General features: G+C 41.5%; 1 protein-coding gene across 1 annotated transcript in view; it reads right to left on the reverse strand.

The window, feature by feature from the left end:
- Positions 1-7,089: 7,089 nt before the first annotated feature.
- Positions 7,090-23,340, reverse strand: part of LOC108799719 (carbonic anhydrase 4-like) — a 40,139-nt gene continuing 23,888 nt past the window's right edge. The window contains exon 8 of the mRNA XM_018571616.1: positions 7,090-7,139. Coding sequence (XP_018427118.1) covers positions 7,090-7,139 — 50 coding nt within the window. The remainder of the gene's footprint in view (positions 7,140-23,340) is intronic.

Below are 23,340 nucleotides of genomic sequence, written 5' to 3' on the forward strand. Positions count from 1 at the left end.
TGCTTTGCATGTAATGAGTCTATCTCATATATTAGTTTCACCTTTTTAGGTTGCGTTAGTGAAATAAATGAACTTTTGCACGATATTCTAATTATTCGAGTTTCACCTGTAGATATACAAAGTGATATGCCTACTGCAACGCCCAAACACAAATGGACAGGCTTTGCATTGTCAAATGTACAAATGGCAAACTCTACAACAATGGATCCACAGCTTTTCCTACCGAGTACTGCTTGAGAACAGAAGCTGACACCTATGACTTTTTCCATGGCTGTAGACTGCATGTTGCATGTTTGGCAAATGCACCCCAAATGTTACACACTGTACAACTCATGTGGATTGCCAACTGCTGTCACTGAAGACATAATTGATGTTTCACTCTGCTTCAGCCCACGTTTAATATATACCAACCACAGCATTCCACCTGACACTGGAGGAAAACACACACGCAGTGTGTATAGACCTTGTGGTCTGCTGCAAGAGGGTTTACTGGCAACAGCCAGGTGCCCTACAAGTATGGAATAAAATGTTTCATTATAATCTATTTTAACAAGCTGATGTTTAGTTGTTGTTAGAGAAAGAGGAAGCCTGGCTGCTGCACAACCAGTGTTTATTACTGTGATAACTGTATTTGGTTCACACCGATCACATGGCACAGAAACATTTTGCATGGGTTTCTAGTGACAGTGAGATCACAGGCATTGTGAGTCTGCCTGGGGCACACATGCCCAGTACACACATGGCCGTTTATAAACGTTCTCTCAGATATGCCCCGAGTGGTTGTTTAATTACAATGGCCAGTCGTGAAGTGGTTAAAAACCAATGCCAGCTTTTAAGAATCCCTTTTTGGCAACCTCTACCTTTTCTGTATACAAATCCAAAGTAGGCATAGAGGTGTAGGTTAGTGGGCAGGATTATTGGAGTGAAGTTCTATATCTGCAACTAGATGGTGCTAGAGAGAATAAAGAGCTAATGCCATAGGTGATGGGATGCCTAACGCTGCACAGGCTGTGAGGAGAATGCAGTCCGGCACACTCCCACCGTGCTACATTACACTGGCACTCATGGGTCTTGCAGCAGAGAGAAGTCAAAGAATTAGCATGTTATTGTCAACATTTTGACCGGGCTAAATCCATCTTTATCAATACCTTCTCTGTATAGTAAGGCTTGTTTGGTCTATGGCATTTAAAAAAGAGGATTGCTTACTTATTCATCTAGCGCTCTCCTCTACTTGCTCAGTGTGGGGGGCCCTTAACATCTTCATGTACAAAGCAGGACCGCTGGTCCTACATTTTATGTAATGGTGTCAGCGAAGGGGAGACTGTACAATTGGCGAAGACGGGTGGTTATGTATGAATGGTCATCTAGCAGGGGGAAAGCCTGCGGGGGGTTGATAAGTAATTCTGTTTAGTACATGCTCCCTAGACTAAACAAGCTTTAGAGGTTTGCTACCTGGGGATCTTTTCATATGACTGGAGTTCAGCTTTAAAGTGATATTGGATGATGGATTTACTGTTTATGGAGCACCCGCAGTCAACACTGACTGAGACTTGCTAGGGAGAACAGCAAATGGACAAATTCAAAAACTTTTCTGATCACTTTTGTTCACCCTGACCCATGCATGTACAAATGTGTGTTAATGTCTGTGGGTAGCTATACCTCAAATGTATCTTAATGCACATAAAGTTACAGTTGAATAAAATAAAGTTAAAGACCTTAATAGTGGAGAGACAGTATGAGCATGCTTTGATACTGGCGGGCCTAAAGAAGTAAAAAATATAGTAGTATACAGTAGTCTCTTGAAGAGCTGCGACTTGACAATACTTGTAAAAAGTGGTAAACCTGGCAACCGCACAATACATGGACCACAAACAGGAAATCTTATATAGCATACTGTATATGCAATGGTTAATTGTTATATTATGTGCAGGAAATGGGCAATGGTTACAAAACATTTGCAGAAAAACAACATGTGGGCAGCAAATATGTAGTGACAATAGGCAGGCAACAAATAGACAATCATGACAATATCCGGGTAACAAATGTGACAATGTGACAATTTGTGGACAACAAGTATTCTGACTCTGATTGTTGTATTAGCGATTTATCCCTTGCTGAGACCTTGTATAAGCAGATATAATCACTGTGGACAATCCTTATCAGATAGCTGAACTTACCAAACACCTTTTGGTACAAATTGCTTTATTGCTTGCAGCAGGTTACAGCAGACAATAGGATACAGCAGATGAATGAGCAGAACAGTATTTGAAGGTCAGAGATAGTAATGTTTCCAAGCATGCAATGCAGATTAACATGTGGTCATGTTACTGTCAGACATTTTGATGCCGGAAGACTACTTGGAGAAGGGGGAAATACATAATAGATGGGAGGGAACACAGAAAATATGGTGCAATAACAGGCCTCCATGCCACTTCAATGATGGCCAAGCCTGCACGGCATCAGAGGGACCACCAAACTTTTCTCGTGGACCACTGGTTGGCGACCGCTGATCCATATAACCAACTATAATACGTGGCTTAAGGAAAATTAAATATGTAATTCTCATTTCACATTATTACAAACATTTAAAAAATTCCCCCCTTGTTCATTCCTTACAAATCGCCTTCCAAATAAACATAAAAAAGATAACTGACACAACCAAAAACATGTCCACAGAAACAAATCTGTAATGAAATTGACAGTTACAGTCACAATTATGTATTGACAGTCAGAAATATATTCACATATTGCACTCAACCAGAAACAAGTCCATACAGACAAATCAGAAAACTTTTTTTACTTTTGCTTTCTCAATGCAAGGCAATGCATATGTTTTCTATTGCATACATTTCAATGCGCTGAGCTTGTGTTTTAGGGTGCCATTAAAATAAATGGCTGTACACCCACAACGCTTATATCACATGTTGGGGCAATGTGCATTAATGCACATTTAATGCTCTTTACACCGTAAGGTGTTAAAACACAGGTTACAGCAACGAAAGGTAAAGTACTTTATATGTACATTGCAATTCATTCTTTGTTGCACCATAACACACATATACAGTCCACAACAGCACACCACAACCCACAGATTTATAATTTTAATTGCGGAGCACTGTTAAAAATAGTGAAGGGCTTTTTTGTGTATTATGGTGGATGAGGAGCAGGAGCAAGCAGGCAGCCTGTTTTTACCATTACTCTGCCACCAGCTGCCTGTACAGTAAACTCAGTTTGTTTGTCCTATGCCTCAGTAGCTCACCATTGCATGCCAGGGGTGGGAGAGCTTTGCAGGAAAAACTTAGGCTGGGCAGTGGGCATCATTAGCAGCTCCATCACACTAATAATTATTTCAAAGGCAGGAGTCTAAAAAGAAATATATAGGGGCAAAGGGGTTACCAGCCTGGGTTGCAGCACCCCCTAAATGGTGGTCCATGGTGTGGACTACCCTCCCCAAATACGTCACTGGTACCCAATTCCATGAGGACATCCATAGTCCCATGTACTCATATATAACACTGGTTATGTAGTGTAAGGTATACTGTCGTGAGAAGTGCAGAAAACCATACAGTTGTCTTGTTTGTAGTCACACATCGTGTTCCAGTGTCTCCGAATCATAGTACACAGAGCTGGATCATAAAGTAGCCTAGTCAGGATCCTAGTGTCCAATGGATGTCCAGGGGGCCCAGCTACAACCTTCATGCTCCTGTAGTAAACCAGAAGGATAATGCAATTGGACCTGCCTGTCATTTGACAAGGGAGGATGGACTTGTAGGAAGTTGTTGTATGATGGGGCAAAATATACAGATGCAAATGGCCTAACTTCTCTGTGCCTAATGTTCTCCCTATTAATGTCAATTAAGGGACGGGGCAGGGAAGAGTGCAAAGCTCGTACCTTGCCTAGGGCCCCAGGCTGCCTTAATCTATCTCTAAAAGCACACGTATAGCAGTGTTTATATGACCTGAGAGTGCAAACACTCAATTTAGGTGTATATGCAGGATACATATGTGCACAAATCTTATTCAAATTTTCCAGGTGAAATGCCAATTTATGTAATAAGGGTGACTTATGGTGCTGTTTGCCTGTTAAAAGTATATGCTCTGATATTTTCTGTCTTCAGATGACATACAGCCATACACTGTACAATGACCGAGGCAACATTTTTCAGCGAGGTGATTTCCTCACAAGATTTTCTGCAAAAATATGTTACAAGAGCCATAATGTGAATGACCATCTCTATTGTTGAAATTATAGCTTGCTTGTGATCCAACAGAATTATCTGCATGCTGACAGCGTAGAGTGATGGCTATAGTACCCATTGTGTCTCTTACTTAATCAGATTGTGTGCTTCTCATTTTAAATTTATTGTGTTGCAGAAAAGCAGAACAAGCTCTGGTTTCTCTACCACATAACAGACTTGTTATAATCACCACCCAATATCTTTACTTGTTAGAAGTTATTAGTGATTGATTGGGCGTAAGTATTTGCATCTAATCAGAATTTACTGACAGGTAATAAAAAACTGTGCTGCTTATCTGCATATGTCTTTGCAGTCTTCACCCTTGCGGCTACAGTTTCAATTATATAGATGGTTACCTGTATCTCAGTCTCAGTCTCAAAAAATACTAACAAAGGCTAGCTTATAAAAACCTGTGTATTGGCTTAATGAGCTCTCCCAGCCTGATCATGTATTATAACCAGTTATGAAAACCAGTCTCAAGCACCAAACTGTTTATTAAGTATATTCCTTATTAACAGTGGCGACTCTAGGAACAATATATAGGGGGGCACATAAGATACCACAGTCAAATCTGGGGGGGCACTAATAATTTTCATTGGATGTCTCAACCGCTGGGCGCCGAGAGCTGATTTAATTGCGGATGGCATCTGCGCACTGCGGTTGCGACATGTAGTCCATGCTACTGCACCCACCCACTGCCTGCTATCAATCAGGCAGTGGGCGGGTGCAATAGCCGATGCAATAGCCAGCCTGTTATTGCCTATTGCAATCTAAAAGAGCCAATAGCAGGCTGGCTATTGGGGTCAGCTGCTGGAATGAAGACGATCGCGCGGCTGTCAGCAGGAGAGGAGCGCAGACGCCACGGAGAGGTGAGTAGACTGCAGTAGACTCACAGACTGTCGGATGGTTCTCCTTACAGGCTGTAATTGACAATCTGTCCCCACCAGGGCCGTCTTTAAGGCAGGGCAAAAGGGGCACTTGCCCCGGGCCCAGTCATTGTTGTGGGGTCCTGTACCCCATAAACTAGCGCTAGTGAAACGTTTCTGGACCTGCCGTCTAGTCTGCATCACCCCTTTCTGATGCTAGAGGGCAGTAACCCCCTGTCCCTATGTGCAGCAAAGATCCCTGCAGCCCGGGATATCACCTCCCACTCAGCAGAGGAGGACGATAGCTATTGCACACACTGCTTTATGGTCCTGCCCTCCTCCCTCCATGGCTGTAGTCTCATCCTCCTCCTGTCCACGGTGAGTCCACATGGCTGCTGGGTTGGGCTTCTATCTGGGTGGGGGATGTCCCCCTGGTGTCATTATTAATAATATTATTATTATTATGTCCCCCTGGTGTCATTATTATTATTATGACCCCCTGGGGCCATTATTATTATTATGTCCCCCTGGTGTCATTATTATTATTATTATTATTATGTCCCCCTGGTGTCATTATTATGACACCAGGGATGGTATTAGGGATGGACACCTAATAATGACACAGGGGGGACATAATAATAATTACACTGGGGAGGACACATAATAATGACACCAGGGGACATAATAATGATAATGACACCGGGGGACATAACAATAATGACACCAGGGGGACATAATAATAATGGGGGGGGGGACACGACGACATAATAATGACACCAGGGGACATAATAATAATGATGGGGGGGACACAGCGACATAATAATGACACCAGGGGACATAATAATGACACAGGGGGACATAATAATAATGCCACGGGGGTGGACGACATAATAATAATGACACCAGGGGGACATAATAATAATAATGACACCAGGGGACATGCTCAGGTGTCATTATTATTGTTGCTATTCTATGCAGTGGAAGTGGTTGGTGGCAAATTATCCACACATTTACCATGAAAGTAGAATTATGGGGAGAGTGAAATGCGCTCTTCCCCCTAGTTACTGAAGCTGCCACAGGTTGGCTCTCTGTCAGCCATGGCTCCTCGCAGGAATACCCCCCTCCCCTCTCTGAACCTCCAACGCTGACTGGAGGGATGGATGGGGCAGACACAACCTCTTGAGAGGTAGAGTCAGCTGTCAATCAGGTGGTGGGGTGGATCTGGACAATATTTTTTGGATCCATCCCAGCTGCAGAGTGGCTCTGCTCTGTCAGCATATAGCGGGCAATATTGCATGGGGGGCGTGGTGGGGGGCCCGAGAAAATGTTTGCCTGGGGTCCAATCAATATTAAAGACAGCCCTGGTCCCCACTGACACAGATCACTGCAGTCGATTACAGCCTGTAGGGAGAAACCGCTGACAGTCTGTGAGGCTGCAGCAGGGAGAACCCCTGTCCCAGCAGATAACTATGTAATAACCGTCCCGGGCACAGTTATCTGCTGGGACAGGGATTCCATTTCTTTTGCCGTGCGCATGTCTTGTCTTGCCTTGCGTTAGCGCCGGGACTGCCACCACTGTTAGCGGGGGGCAAGTGATAGCCTAGGGGGGGCAATTGCCCCCCTGTAGCGACGCCACTGCTTATTAACCACAAACTATATAAAACCACTTGTTCAAATGCAATTGTAGAAAAAAATCTTCTAAACCTATCTTTTAATATGCTTGGCCTTATGCCTCAGTACAGTTTTCTTAAAATGAAGATTTTTTTTGTAAATCTGTTTCATATTTGAAGATCCTGCCAGTACAGAACTTTCTGTCTCTAAGCTCTCAATTAGCAGTAGTGTTGTCAGCCTAACGTGTGGTAAGTTAGTTGGCCATTGGACTGCCTATTGGGTTTTCTGTATAGGCAGCGCAATGGCCAAGTGAAGGAGCTCACACAGCAGGCTGACAACATTGCTGGTAATTGTGAGGCTGTGGCTCAGCATTGTTAGCCTTCAACAGGAAGTGCTGTTATTGGCAGGATCTCCAGGTTTGAAACTGTGCAACAGAGTAACAAAAAATTGTTTACGTTATAGCATGAGTCTCAAAGTACTGGCCCGCAGGCAGGGCCTCTGATAGAGGGGGTAGAGCCAGGCCTCCTGTACGGGCCTGTGTCCCATCAGGTCAGCAGGGGGGCGGGGACAGAGAGGGGGCTCTTAACTTTTTGCAGCAGCCAGGGGCATAGCTAGGGTTGCCACCTGTCTGGGATTCACCCAGACATTCCAGATTTTCAGTCCTCTATGTGCTGTCTCTGGGTTTCAGGCCAGCTCAACCTTTATGGGCTTTACTTCTCTTTTGGGTCACAAGAATACATTTACTGTGCCCTCCTGTGGCCCTAAGTCAGCATATAGCGGGCTATTACAGCTGGGAAGGATCCCAACAATATTGTCAGGATCCACCGCGCTGCCTAATTGACAGCTGGCTTTGCCTCTCTGGAGCCAAAGCCAGCTGTGCCCACCCCCTCCTATGTCTGCCCCTCCAATGAATCCTGGAGGAACATAAAAAGGATATTCTCTGCTTGGAGAAACCATGAGCTGAGTGGTCAGTGGCTACATGATCGCTCAGCTCTAGGTGTATAGAGCCAACATGTGACAGTTGCAGTTTCCCTTTAGTCCTGGGGTGGGCAACTCTGGCCCTCCAGCTGTTGTACTACAAGTCCCATGAGGCATTGTAAGACTGACAGTTACAAGCATGACCAGAGGCAGTTTGGGATTTGTAGTCGTAGTACAGCTGGAGGGCTGCAGTTGCTCACCCCAGCTTTAGTTTCTTATAGTATATTTTACTCTCCCAATACTTCTCCATTACAAAAACTGCAGACAATGAGGCATGATGCCAAACACACTAAAAAATAGAATTAGGGTTTACATACACTTCCCATTATAGGGGGAAATGTTATTGTTTAGTATGTGATGATTTGACTGTTGTACAAAATTAATTTTTACTGATATAGCCATATATTGGAGAGCAACTATTGGCCCTTTTTATTGTTAGTCAATCACACAAGGAGTAGGACTAGTAGTAAAGGTATAACTCCTGGTCTGCTTGCCTGTGCTAGGCCAGTAATTTAGAAGCATTGAAGCTGTTAAATTAACTTGACTGCCGGATAGCTAGCATTTGAGTAGAGAGGTTAGTAAGGCATCTCTCTGAGCACTTTTACTTTAGCTGACCTCCAGGAAAACAGCAAAATAAAAAAAGTGTTTGTATTTCTGTCCACCCAGTCTTGAGAGTTACACAACATAACCCTGTCTTATTATTTCTCTGTTGCAGTTCCGTAACACTTACAAGTCCCTTCTCTTCCATCAAGAACTGACCACAATATGCTCAGTGTATAGCCAGCTTTAGACATTAGTCATTATAACAGTGTGAGTACAAAAGAATGATTAGTGCAACCCATAAAGATACACACCTTGGAAATAAAAGAGACATTTATAAGTGTGTACTAAACACAGGGAGAGCTAATAAAGCGGAGATAATAAAATGTTTATTGAAGGAACAACTCATTATAAAAGATATATTGGTTAACCTTTACAAGCTTAAAACATGCACCTTCAATAAATTATTGTGTATAACAGTTCATCTTAAAATACTTTCCCTATAGAAGGCATGTTAGTAAATTCCACTTGTTGGCCTGAACTTTTATCATATTGTTAATCCTGTATGTTTTAAATGAATATATCAATGAGTGCACCTATATTAGCATTGGTAATGCTTGCTTAGGGATGAGGTTCAGGTTTACTACTAGCATAGGTTCAAGACAAATCCTGTGTGCTCTCGGATCGTTGACCCAGCGAAATAAAAGGGGAATTGCCATAGTAACCATGATGAACTGACTAGCATTTGAAGTTAGGTCCGCTAGGTCCACTATCACAGAAAGGCTAATATGGGGTCTTTTGGATAAGCCAGACCTCACTATAAAAGGGTGGCATCTCAGAAACCTTTATCTGTGATAGGGAAAGCATAGAAGGTGCTACTTATAGAGCGCAAAGGGAGAGATTAATGTTGGGCTTCTAGGCACTATTAAAGTGAATGTAAACTCTTAAAGAGGAACTTTACCCATAGCTTTGAAATGACAATAAAAACACATTTACTAATGTTTAGTAATGACTGTATATGACTTTATTTGACTGTAACTGATGTTCAATCCAGAGGATCGAAAAATAGCCATTTTCTGCACACTGTATAAGGCGGCTTGAAGCTGTATTAAAATAAAGTTTGCTCAGTTGAGATTCGAAAATGAAAGATAGAAGCTAATTGGTTGCCATGCACAGGTGTTCCAGATTTTGTCTGCTCCAGTTTTGATAAATTGATGTGAATATAAAGACATGAATTGCTCATCCTTAGAGATAAAATAGTTCAGAATAAACTATCCTGCTAGCCAATAAACCTGCTGGCCAATCTTGGTGGAACTCTAGAGAAACTGTAGATACATGTAACCTAGGGAAGAGGCTAATACAATACAAACTGCAGTGGTTAAATCATTTCCTACTGCTATGGAAACTGGGTTCCTTACCAATTGTTATGTCAGTTGGTAGATCTTAAAAGCCAGAAGGGCCTTCAGTAAAGCCATTTTTCAACCACAGCTCAAGGGTCTTAACTTGCCTTCACTGATCAGAATACACATCCTCTAGAGCAGTAGTTCTCAACCTCAGGACCCACATTTGTCCTTGGTCATTATGTCACGACCTAAGTCAGACTGCAATGGAACATATGGCGTTCTGGTGCGGGCGTACGTACTGTGTGTGGGAGGTGCATTTGGGGTAGCATTCGCATGAATGGCAAAGCAACACACCTCCCACACCAGAATGCATGGTAGATGCGATTGTGTGGTACAGTTTAACGCACCGTACTAGTGTGAACAGGCCCTCAAAAACACTGACATACACTATATTGTCAAAAGTATTGGGAAACACCTCCAAATCATTGGATTAATGTGTTCCAATCACCTCCATTGACACAGGTGTATAAAATCAAGCACCTAGGCATGCAGACTGCTTCTAGAAACATTTGTGAAAGAATGGGTCGCTCTCAGTAGCTCAGTGAACTGAAGCGTGGTACCGTGATAGGTTGCAACCCGTGCAATAAGTCCATCCGTGAAATTTCCTTGCTACTAAATATTCCATGGTCACCTGTTAGTGGTATTATAACAAAGTGGAAGCAACTGGGAACATCAGCAACTCAGCCACTTAAAATGACAGAGGGGTCAGCGCATGCTGAAGCGCACAGTGCACAGAAGTCACCAACTGTCTGCAGAGTCAATAGCTACAGACCTCCAAACTTTGTGTGGCCTTCAGATTGGCACAACAACAGTGCGTAGAGAGCTTCATGGTTTCCATGGCCGAGCAGCTGTATCACGAAGTGCAATGCAAAGCGTCAGATGCAGTGGTGTAAAGCATGCTGCCACTGGACTCTAGAGAAGTGAAGACGTGTTCTCTGGAGTGACGAATCACGCTTCCTGTTTGGCAATCCGATGGACGTGTCTGGGTTTGACGATTGCCAGGAGAACGGTACTTGCTTGACTGCATTGTGCCAAGTATAAAGTTTGGTGGAGGGGGGATTATGGTGTGAGGTTGTTTTTCAGGGGTTGGACTTGGCCCCTTAGTTCCAGTGAAGGGAACACTTAAGGCATCAGCATACCAAGACATTTTGGACAATTTCATGCTCCCAACTTTGTGGGAACAGTTTGGGAATGGCCCCTTCCTGTTCCAACATGACTGCGCACTAGTGCCCAAAGCAAGGTCCATAAAGACATGGATGAGCGAGTTTGGGGTGGAGGAACTTGACTGGCCTGCACACAGTCCTGACCACAACCTGATAGAACACCTTTGGGATGAATTAGAGTGGAGACTGCGAGCCAGGCCTTCTCGTCCAATATCAGTACCTGACCTCACAAATGTGCTTCTGGAAGAATGGTCAAACATTCCCATACACACACTCCTAAACCTTGTGGACACCTTCTCAGAAGAGTTGAAGCTGTTATAGTGGCAAAGGGTGGGCCAACTCAATATTGAACCCTACGGACTAAGACTGGGATGCCATTAAAGTTCATGTGCGTGTAAAGGCAGGCGTCCCAATACTTTTGGCAATGTAGTGTACATACACAGACACAATCTTGCATACTCACAGACACATTATCACACACACATACACACTCCAAAAATGTTTTTATTTTTTTAAGGTCCACCCAGTCTCCCTACCTTACGAGAACTGGAGTGGATCCTCAGTCTGGGTTCCAGTGTGGGCTGCTGAGCTGTGAGGACGCTCCATCCATATATCATTGCTTGTACAGCTCCCTTGCATGCCCTTAGAGGTGCCGGTAGCCAGAATGTGATGTCACTCCAGTCCAGGCACCTCTACAGGACACGTGAGGGAGATGTAAGCAATGGACGTATGGATGGATCTCCCTCGTGGCCATAGCCCCATCCCATCCCACCTCGAGCTGTCACTCGGCGCCGGGCAGCATATTTTGAATAGCTGCTTAGCGCAAAAATTGAAGGTGTTGCGCTAGGGGAGGCAGGGGAGTTTCTCACTTAGAAAAGTGGAAGGCATGCGGTGACCCACTTAACACGGGGTGGCGACCCAGTTTTGGGTCATAACCCACCATTTGAGAACCAAGGCTATAGAGTTTCCACAAACCGATAGTAAGGAGCTACATGCAGCCCTAATGGAAAAACATAGGGGTCTATTTAAAAATAAAAAGTAATTTGCCCTGCAAATCTCTGTGAGTGTTCGTTCTGCGTGAATGGATGCATAACATGAGTAAATTCTAAGGATTTTTATAAGTTCAACGTCATTTTTAAATGTCATCATGTAATACCACATTATGGCCACCAGATAGAGCTAAGGATCATAGGAAATAAATATTTCTTTCCTGAGCTTCTCAACTCCATTTAGTGACCATAATGTGGTATTTTACACATAGCACGTTTGTATGGGAAAGAAAATGTACAAAGAATGTTCGTTTGGGCTCCTTTCATACTGAACGAATGTTCATGGAGTTTCGCAGGGCAAATGACCCTGCAAATTGTTTATAAATACACCTCATAATGTGATTGCTAAACTACTTCCTTCCTACATTTTTATGAATTGGTTTGTAAAACATATTTATTTTGCCCTCTAAACCCTTAAATGATAGAACTGATAATTGTAATGATACTAAATAGTACTTTAAATACATTTTCTAGGGTACAGCAGAAAAGACTATCCCCTGTATTTATTCTTGTAAAACGAAAAGGCCATTGAAAGATATAAAAAGCACGAAAACAGATTCTAACTAGACTTGGCACAATATTTGGGGTAAAAGGTGAATCTGAACCTTTGTGTTATTGCATCAGCTACCTCTGAAATGTTTTTGGCAAGCTTTCCTTCCTGGACAGTTTGACACCACAAATAACCTGACTAAAAAAGTTGTTTTTGACATCACAAGTTGGCAAAGATAGTTAATGGTTTCTCAGGTGCTCATATGGTTGTCTGGTAACTAAAATAATTTATTCTAAGGAGACTTTTATGATATAAAAATAACTACTGCACTGTCAATTTTCATTTTGGAGCGACTGTATGTTGGACAGCTCATAGTAGGAAACTTATTTTTATGAATCACTGCCAAACCCTGCCTAAAAATCATATAATTGCCAAAGAAAACAGGATATCTTGTGTGTGTCGACGTGCGTTTTTCTGACTATCTCATCCTTAAAGTGCCATTAAAGTCTATTTTTTTCCCCTCTCCCCAATGTTAATGAAAGCACTTATCTTAAATGATGTCTCTTAATCCGATCTTCTTCTTCTTTCCTGATGTTTTCATCTGTCCCTCCAGTGGTGCAGCGGCTCTCCGATCCAGGGCTGACTCCTCTGTCCCTGCAGGCACTGTTTGTGTGGGCATACGTGTGCGTCATGCGCGTGTTTGTGAGCACAGGCACGCGTCGACGTGTCATTTGAACAATTGGCGCCAACTGGGCTAAAAAGGCTGTGTTCAGCTATCCTCCTATGCTGTCAGATCGTCCGCTTTCTGAGTTCTGTGTTCCTGTAAATTCTGTATCCTGATTACCCGTTACTGACCCAGCTTTGGCTACCCGTCTGTTTACATCGGGTAAACCCCAGCTCCAGCGAGGTCCAGAAAAACAAATGGATCAGAAATCCTTTTCACTGGACCTGATCGTGCCAGCTCAGGGGTAACCGGATGTAAATGGACGCCCGTCCCTTTAGATCTGGCTGGCCATACACTAACATGGGTCCAGGAATGTCAGTTTTATCCTCCACATTGGTGACATGCGTTATGATCAGGAGGGTATCCATGCACGGATCCCCTCCTGATCGGACATTGTGAAGGGGGTCAGTTGCATAAAATTTGATGAATACTGAATCAGTTTTCATCAGTTTACATCAGTGTGGACATCCATCTTCAGTTCAGTTACTTTCAATTACGTATACTGTACATGCGGTATTCCATCCGCTTACACCTGTCTTTCACATGTCTGTCTTATGTGTTTTTATTTTGGTTTTGTTGTAGAAAGAAAGCTTCTGCTGCTTGTTATCAGTGAGGGTGGCCCAGCTTGGGGTCACAGCCTGGAACTGCCACAGACTCTCCTTCTTCACCCTACGGCTGTATTGTCAGACTCGGATGAAATGGAGCAAATGTATAAGAGTCCCTGGTCATGATTGCTGCACGAAATGGATGCAAAGTACATCCTGTGCATGCCTTTCCCTGTATCCAAAGTAAAGGTGGTCAAAAGTGACAAAAGTAAGTGACAAAAAAGTTTATAACAAAAACAGCCAATGTCTCTTTACATTAGTTTACATCCCTTCTGTTCTATTTAGCACCGCAAAAATTAAACATTATGCATACCTTCTCTAATTGCCTTCCTGGACCTAGACAGACTCGTATGCAAGCTGATGTAACAGATTTACATCTGCTCACCTCTAGACATACAATGGGCATCAGCCATGATCTGTCTGCAAAACTGACAGATTGATCCAAACTGAATGCCCATGTGAAAGGGAAAATTGGGGACACCTGTTTTGGTTACGATTGTCAGAGATAACTCCCCTAATTTCTTGTTGCCACTCTTGGACAGGAAGTAAAGAGGATCCTCTCTAATGGGCACGCAGACAGCATTAAAAACCCAACAGATGTTGAAATGTTTCCCCATTCAAAAAAAATAAATAACAAAAATGACTATAATTCACATTATGACTTCATCAATATATTCACATTATGCTTTCCTTGTTCTTTGACTTCTATGCATGGATATCATGTGGTGCTGCACATTTACTGCATAGACCACACAAATGTGTTTATAGATGGGATTGTGTGTGGTAATTCGCTGTAGAAAAAAATTCTGAGATAACGTTTATTTCTGTTTATCGTCTAAACATGAGAACTTTTGCTGACATTACATAAAAGAAAAACATTCAAAATCAAAGCTCCAGGAAATTCCCTGTAAAGCTTCACTAAAACTCTATTCCTCGCAGTATCGGCTAATCAAGGAGCTAAGATGGGCTTTCCATCCACACTGAAAATACTGTGATCACTCTTAAAGCCCAATTAAACCCTAATGTTTTATTACACTGATCAGTCTGCCTTAAAAGTAAGATATGTGTATGCCTTTTCATTTTTTAACATGCTGTTGCAATGGAGGGATTCAACACGGATTCTCATGTTTCCAATTCTATGAGTGTCAGAGATGCAGAACTATATAACAGCTTAGCCATTCATTTCATCATCAAAGGTCACTACTGCATCTTGTCTCACAGCTATTGTCTATTAGCACACAACCATTGGGAGCTCAGCCTGTTATCCTATAGATGCAACAAATAACTCCCTGCAATGAAGATTAGGAAACCTTGCTTGCATACATAACTGGTTTGCTTTTTTTTCTGTATCGCACCTTTACTCTGAGGCATGGTTCACACCTAGGCGCATCGTTTTTGCATATTTGTACGTGCGGATTTAGCGTATGGTCATTTGCACATCTTTATGCACATGAAAACGCATGCACATGAAGATGCGCATTTAGATTGACAGCTTAAGGGCCTGTTCACACGACGTCCGTTTTCTGTGCTGACCTGATTTAGTGCTCCTGCACTAAAAATGCATCCCAATGTATCCCTATGTGTTTTATGGGCTACAGTTCTCACGTGCGCTGTCCGTTCAGGTTACGACAGAAAAAATACTGCATGTCACATTTTGTCCGGTCAGGAAACGCAAAACGCGATAAAAACGCACTACACCTCAGTTAACATACTGACAGCCCCACTCCAGCAAAAAAAACTAAACATTTTTTTTCTGGAGTGGGGATCTGGAATCAAAAACACGGCAAAAACGCACTGCATCAGTAGCACCGCGTCTGCAGTTCTGCACCTGATCAGGACCTGATATCATGTGAACAGGCTCTAAGGAGCATTTGTCCATGCGTTCAATGGACAAATGCACGTACAAATGAAATGTGCAACCAGGGCCGGATTTACTCCCCCTGCCGCCCCAAGGCCAGGTTCCACAATGCGCCCCCCCAGTGTGCAACGTGTTTCTGCCGTACGTTTCCTGTCATTTCCTTTTAAGTCTATAGGGAAAAGGAGCTTGAAACTGCCAAATAAAGCTCATGTACTTTTTTCTGTGTTTGGCGTTTTCCTGCTGGCGTTTTTCTGCTCAGGTGTGAACCAGGGCCATTGAAAATCATGGGACTTCTTGTGTTGGGCATTTAAAACCCTTTTTCTACTGCTCAAAAATGCCTAGGTGTAAACCAGGCTTAATATGCTTTATCCTACAAAATGCTAATATAACAAACTTACTCTTTGCTTGCTTTCAAAATAGTTAGACATCATACAGCTAACCCCTTGGTAGTGTTAACATTCTAAAGGGAATGATACAAAATATCAAAGAGGAACTAAAAAATAAAAATACATGTAAATACATTTTCACTAATAAAATATATAGCATGTCAAGTTTACTGAGTTAGTGTTTAAAATGTTCCTTCTTTACATAATATGAACGTAGTAGGAAGAGACCCACTGCAAATATTCTACTTATTATTTTGTTTTAAACTTTTAATTTAACCAGCCCAAAACAGATCTCATAAACATCTTCTCTTTGTTTTACATTTAGATGATATCTGTTGCCTGCAATTAAAAGGTCGAGACATTGTAATATTACATTTGAAATCAGACAATGAGACAGTTTCCGGAATGGTTTACAAAACATACCTAACACAAGTTGATACAAGTGTTTTTCCAAAGATTTGTGTATGGAAGTCATACATTGTGGACAAAGAGTCGACAACACTCCTTGGATTTCCTTTCTGACATTTTTTTACTATCCTCCGTCAGTAGCATCCTGTATTAGTGTTATACTGATATTTTACTGTTTCATTCTCTGTTCCCATCACTAGAATACTGTATTAAAGTGATATTGGTATATATATATATTACTTTGAATTCTCTCTTGTCATCACTAGCATCCTGCGCTACTGTTATGTTAATACATTATACCTTTTTTGTGTTCTCACCAGCAGCATCCTGTACTATTGTTATGCTATCACATTATATTTGTATTCTTTCTTTTATATTGCCTGCATTTTATTCTACGGTTATACCAACCCATTACATTTTCAAAGTATCCAACATCAAATGTTACTTTTGTGAGGCTATTTATGAAATCAGTGTCCTTTCCACTGTACAGAGAATCCTATATTTGTCTTTTTTGTATTGGAATGTTGTGGTTTTTTTTATAAGAAAGCTTATAGAAGGAAGATTTGTAAAATAGCTGCGACACCCGTTACCCTGGTTTAATCTGTGATTACCCTTAGAGCCCTTTCACGCGGACATTCAGTTTTTCTGTCAGTTTTTCAGGCAGATCTGATCGTAAGCCCAATGTTAGTCTATCGGCAGCAGGTTCTAAACATACTTGTGTCCATTTACATCCGATTACCCCCCAACTCCGGCCAGGTCCTGAAAACCAAATGGAACAGAGTTCTGTTTTGGCGGACCCGATCGTGGCAGATTGGGGAAAATCTGATGTAAACTGATAACCAGACACATTTCTGCTCACATCCAGCTCACCATAGACCAACATGGGTCTGGTAATTTCAGTTTTCTCTTCCATCGCAAGATGTCAGAATGGTGACATCTGTTCTGAACATCTCCAATCAGCAGAGGATCCTTGTATGGATCCTCTGCTGATCGGAACTGAAGGCACCTTTGTGAGGGGGGCCTTATACTTACAGTGGTGCTCTTCTTTGTCCTTTGGGTACAGTGTGTCATGACAGTTATGCATTTATACATGACAATACAGACAAATTATGGGTGTTACTGCAGTTGTATGATACCAGTTATTTGTTGTTACGGCTCTGTATTTTGCTGCTGACACCCAGATACCAATTTGTTTGCATTTCCACTGCTTGACCCTTGCCTGATGTTTTCCTGGATTTCAGTTATCTATTTGGGGTTTTAATTTGCATTTCAGTTTGACTGCCACGTTACGATCTTTCCTGGCTCTATACTGTATGTGTATTTGTGTACTCAGCTGCTTATTCTTAACTTGACTTTGGATTAAAAATGTAACCTAACTTGCAATTGAATTTTTCGTTCCTTCTTGTTTTATTCCTTTTAAATAATTTTAATGGTTAACTTATAAAAAGAAGGCAACTGAAAAAAAAATGTAATAACTATTGAATTCAACGAATGACCTTTCAGAACTGTAAAAAAAAAAAAAATTAAAACCCTTTATAGTTTTTAAGGCTGTTCCCTTATACGCACATTAGGGATTGTTATTTCAAACATTTAATTTAAAGGGTGCAGGATGTTCAGTGTTTTTACAAATATACACAGCTTAATGATATGTCTGTGATTTGTACGTTCTCAGGAATCTGAGTTATGTTGAACCTTACATACACTCTTTTCCAATACATAGATAACAGAGGTAATGTGAATGTATAAATGATATAGCTCAACGATGGAATGTGAGTTTAATTGGAAACCATAAAATATCAACGTAGTAGAGAAAGTAGATGATTTGGGAAGTGACACTGATTGCTAGAAAGTAGATGTATACATTTCTGTGTTTTTTTTTTTTAAAGGGAATAGGAATACTGCAAAATGTTCTACCCATGCTGGTTTAGGCTAGTGGAGGGCAGAAAACATGGCGCTGCTAAAGCACTAATTGCTATTGTATACCATGTCTGCTTCAGTATAGAAACTGTTTTATGCAATGATTGAGCAATCAGGAATACAGGGCGTAATTATTCACAATCTGGCCCTTTTAGCAAGTATGTATTCTTGCCTTCAAGTAGATCTAAACAATGGATGGCATCTATTTTAATAAGCTAAAAGAAATCACTGTGTATCATAAACAATTGCATGTTTTTAGTTTTACATTTTTTTCAAAGAAAATACTGTTTTTACCTTTTTTCTAATCTTTATTTGTCCTTTTTGCTGTTGATCTATTCCAGTCTTTTCAGTCTTTTCCTGTCTACATGCACACACTCTGATGTCAGCTGCACATCCCTGCTAAAGACTGTCTTCTTGATATGGACAAAATGGATTATGCCTGTGCATGCTGTGGGGAGCTTATGACAGAGTGACGATGCAGGAGCACATAGTTATCCCCCTCCATAACAGGAAGGTACTGGCCACAGTGGCTGAGAGGTGTCAGGAAGCAAGGGTTTGTCTGGGTTCTGCTTGGGATCCTGGAACTGGGAGGTTTCAAGGTGATTCAGGAGGGAGGAAAGCTCCAGTCCTGGGTCCAGGGTTTAGCAGTGACCAGCACCTGATGATTGTACAGGTGTGTACAGCCCTTAAGGAAAAGATGCTGAGTAGAGGAAATAGCTCCTGCTGGGAAATAGGAACAGGCCGTGTTCAGGTGCTAGGAGGGCTCACCCAGAAGTTAAAGTGGAGTCAGAGTGTGTGTGTGCTGGAGGCACACAAAGACAACCAGGGAGGCTGGGGAGAACTAGTGAGGCTAGGAGAGCCGTGAGCCTGAGGGGCCTCCAGTAGAAGTGTGGGACAGGACTTCAAAGAGGAGCGGTGGGTCAGAAGTGCTAATGTTTAAAGGAGGCTAAACTTGTGTTGTTTGAAACATTGCATGGATGTTATACTGTACCACCCCTGCGAGGGTATCCAAGGTGGATGGATGAACTTTTGTTTGAATAAAAGTTGGCTACCAGGGCCTTAATCAGAAGATATTTCGAGAGGACTGCATCCTTAAGCACTCACCATATATACTAATATCCCCAAACGTCACTATATATATCTCTCTAATATATATATATATATGTATATATATATATATATTAGAGAGAGAAATTTTGACCTTAGCAGGCTTTTGGCCAGCCACTTAAAGTAATCACAGTGGTTCTTAAAGGCAACTCAATTAAGTCCTCAAGACAAACGTCACTGGCTTACTTTGGCAGCATAATGTCTGAAGGGCAAACAAACTCAAAATACATAGCAGCAGTTCTGCCTTACAGCACTGGGGGTCCCCAGTTCAAATCCCGGTCAGGACACTATCTGCAAGGAGTTTGCCTGTTCTCCCTGTGCTTGCTTGGGCTTCCTCCAGGTACTCCGATTTCCTCACACACACCAAAGACATGCTGGTAGGTTAATTTGCTCCTGCCTCAACTGGGCTGTACAATAGGGACCTTAGATTGTGAGCTCCTTGAGGGAAGGGACTTGTGTGAATGTGTGCTATGTAAAACTCCGTGTTAATTGACGGCACTATATAAATACCTATAATAAAAAAAAAAATAGCAGCAATCTCTCCCAGCCATGTAGGTAATGAACTTCTTCCTGTCCATACTAAACCAAGCCTACACAGACCTGAGACTCCCTTTTCCTCTTCCTATTTCCTTTTCCCTTTGGAAAAAATACTTGCCATCGAGGATATTCTCCTTTGACTGGCACAATATATAACCAAAGCATAAAATATATAAGGCCTTAGTTGCTAGAGTGCAAAAATAAAAAACAATTTTCATAATTTCTACCAAAGTCAAATTTATCACATGGCTATATGCATATTGTACCTACCATTAGTCATAAATAGTAAGGAAATAGTCACGTGATAATTTAGCAGCAGTACAGACACAGAAAAACTACATATAAACAGAACATTGCTTACATTGGTCTGATGTAGAAAGTTATATTTGCACTGTTGCTAGCTATCCCCAGGTATAGTGAAATGTGTTTTAACACTTTTTTTGTATTTTTTTTTATTGGTTACTGCTTTGAGCTATTGTTTTTATGTAACAAACTGCTAGAATAGAACCTTTGAGCTTGCTCTTCCTCTAATGTTTGTCTGAAGTTTAATGGAATTCATGTTTAACTTGCTTTTTGCCTAACTGATTGTTCAACATCTAATCAATAGTTTTAGGTGGTGGTAAAAATGTTTCAGTGTAACAGTAGAGGACTGGCACTTTGTAAACCTATTGTTAATTGTTATCTTCAATACTGCAGTCTGGGTAACTACAAGAATATCCAATATTATAAACTATTCAGAACTTTGAGTTATCTGATGTTATTGTCTCCAGAAGGAAATAATTGCTGCACCTAAACCTTGGCAGTAATCAGTTTTAGGAAGATACCTGATCACATATTTGAAAAGTTATAGTTTAACAAATCAATAAATAAGCACCACTATGTTACTGTTCTCCCAGCCCCTCCTCTTTTAATTCTGACCGTTAATATACTATGGCAAGCTGTTTAAATGCATGTATGTCATTCTTCGAATACATTTATATTACTTTAGCTTGCTGATAAACCCTTCATATTATTCAGACATAGAGAAACTCCCTGGTAGGAAAGGGCCCCCTCTCCCTTACACTGATAATGAAGTTGTTATGCATGATCATTAAGTTTAAAAACATTTATCATTAGGTCCCACGACTGGCTAGCATTCCAGTGTAATAGAAGGCATGCTATGAAGAATTGACACTGGAAATCATGGCGCCGGGTGGAAACATGTTGCAATAGGAGTTGAAAATGTTATCATTTTCGTGTTTCCATCAAATACAGCAAGAGCTCATTATGCTTTGCAAGGACCAAAACATTTTGTAAAAAAATTTGTAAAAGTTATACATTTCATGAAAAGCAAATAAAAAAACCCAAAATACTAAAGCTGGTCATGCCCATGGTCAGATGGAAAAAATGCAACAGATTCCTCCATCTACACTACACTGTGTGGATGGAGGAATCTTCCACTGTGCCAAGCTTCACTATCTTGCTAGTTAGCCCCACTGGCTCTCAAAATACCTGAACAATGCCTGCATCCAATCAGATTCTACAGGTATTTTGAGAGCCAGTGGGCCTGACTAGCAAGATAGTGAAGCTTGGCCCAGCAGGAGATTTCTCCATCCACACAGTTTAGCGTAGATGGAGGAAACCGTTGCACTTTTTCCATCTGACCATAGGCTAATAGAAACAAAATCTATAGGTGTATGGCCCACTTTAGACTGTTTTTTTTAAGTTACTTGAAGTTTGGTATTTAAAAAAAACCAACTTATGTTGACATTTTAGACATTGAAACACTATAACAGCTATACAAATTTGCTTAAATGTGCATTATTCAAATTAATAGTGTTTCCAGTAAGAGCTCTAAAAATGAATTTTGAAGGCTACACATGTGTTCTTTTAAAGCAAAATACCATGTAATTTCTTTTCTGTAAAAAGTTTGACATCTGCTGAGGTTTATTCCATGTCCGGATTGCTGCTCTCCACTGTAAAATGTATACTTCTGTTTAGGTCCGATAGTACAAACTTCCAGCCCACATAAAAGCTAAGACTCACATTACTGTTGTATATACGCTCCCCTTGTCCATTCACAGAATGCCTTGTATTTTGTGAATCACAACTGGTAACACAACAATGAGTGTTCAGGTCCAATTCTAAAGTCAGAAAAGCTCCTCTGCTATCCACACCAATAGAGCCACTGCCCAATCACCCAATATCCTCGGCTTCTGCCCCCCATTAATTAAAAAAAATGTTTATTAAACATGCATATTGTCCATACATCTTCTCTCTATCCCAGGCAAGTAGGGTCCTCTTTCACCTCTTCTTCCCTCCCGTGGTGGGCAATCTATGGTCCTTACAAAACAGCATGCACATAGTGATGTGTGAGCACAGTTTCGTTGTTATGGTACTCGAAGAGTCCCTGCCAGGATTTCCAGAACTTCTCTGGAAAACCCTGCTAGGATTTCCAGAGTACCTGCCAGGACCTCCAATGGTATTCACAAGATCCCTGCCAGTACTTCTAATGGCATTCACAGGATTTGGGCCAGTATTTCTAATAATAGAACTCCATGAAACAATACTGAGTGTGTCCTCTGATCCAGAGGGGTATTTAAGCATTGGCTCTGGAAGTGGCTAGTGCTGTGTCTTCAAAACAGCTTTCCTCTTTGTGCGAAGAGCTATAATATTGAAGTTTGTTCATATTTTGCTGACCTGAATCACCTGACCATTCTCTGCTTGCCACCTGCCTTGACCCCTGCCTGGAGCTAACCAAACTCTTGTCTCCTGCTTATAGGCTGTTGACCAGGACTGCATGAGTACTATCTGCTTACTGCCTGCCAGGACCCCTTCCTGATCCTGACCTTACTCTGGGCTACTGTCTTCACATTAATGCCCTTTTGTCCTCACCCATCTCTTGGCAGGGCAATCCTGAGGAGCGTACCCTGCTACTAGAACGCAATGAACCCCGTTTCCACCACTAGGAGCTCTGGTGAAAACCAGCTGGGGCTTAGCCTTCGTGCTTCAGGTGAGCCATCTGCCAGGGTGTTTAGCAGTACTGTGAGCAAGTGGGCTGAATGACATTGATTTTACTGTATATTTTTTTACATTTTTGGTCAGGGTGCGAGGAACAGCTTCCTATGGAGTCCCATGATTTCTTTTATGCGTCTAACGTCAAAATGTACAAAATAAAAACATAAAAATATATTTGCCATTTTAAGAAGCGTTTATTAAAGTCTGCTATATTTTGTAATATCATAGCATAAACTAAAATTAATCTGCAAGTTATTCATAGATAAAAAGGGGATCAGAACTCCCTCCTGCAAGAGATGGGTTTCACATTGTACTCTGATCTCCTAAACAGCAGCAAACATAGTAAATAAATGTGTACAGATAAAGAAACAGCTCTGTGCATCAATATCATGTTCCAAAAATGTGACAGAAAATAAGATGTATTATTCACATTTTAAATCATACCAAACATATTTATTAGCTG

This window comes from Nanorana parkeri, unplaced genomic scaffold (assembly GCF_000935625.1).
Source record: "Nanorana parkeri isolate BGI_ZX_2015 unplaced genomic scaffold, ASM93562v1 scaffold1794, whole genome shotgun sequence".
NCBI classification, from domain to species: domain Eukaryota; kingdom Metazoa; phylum Chordata; class Amphibia; order Anura; family Dicroglossidae; genus Nanorana; species Nanorana parkeri.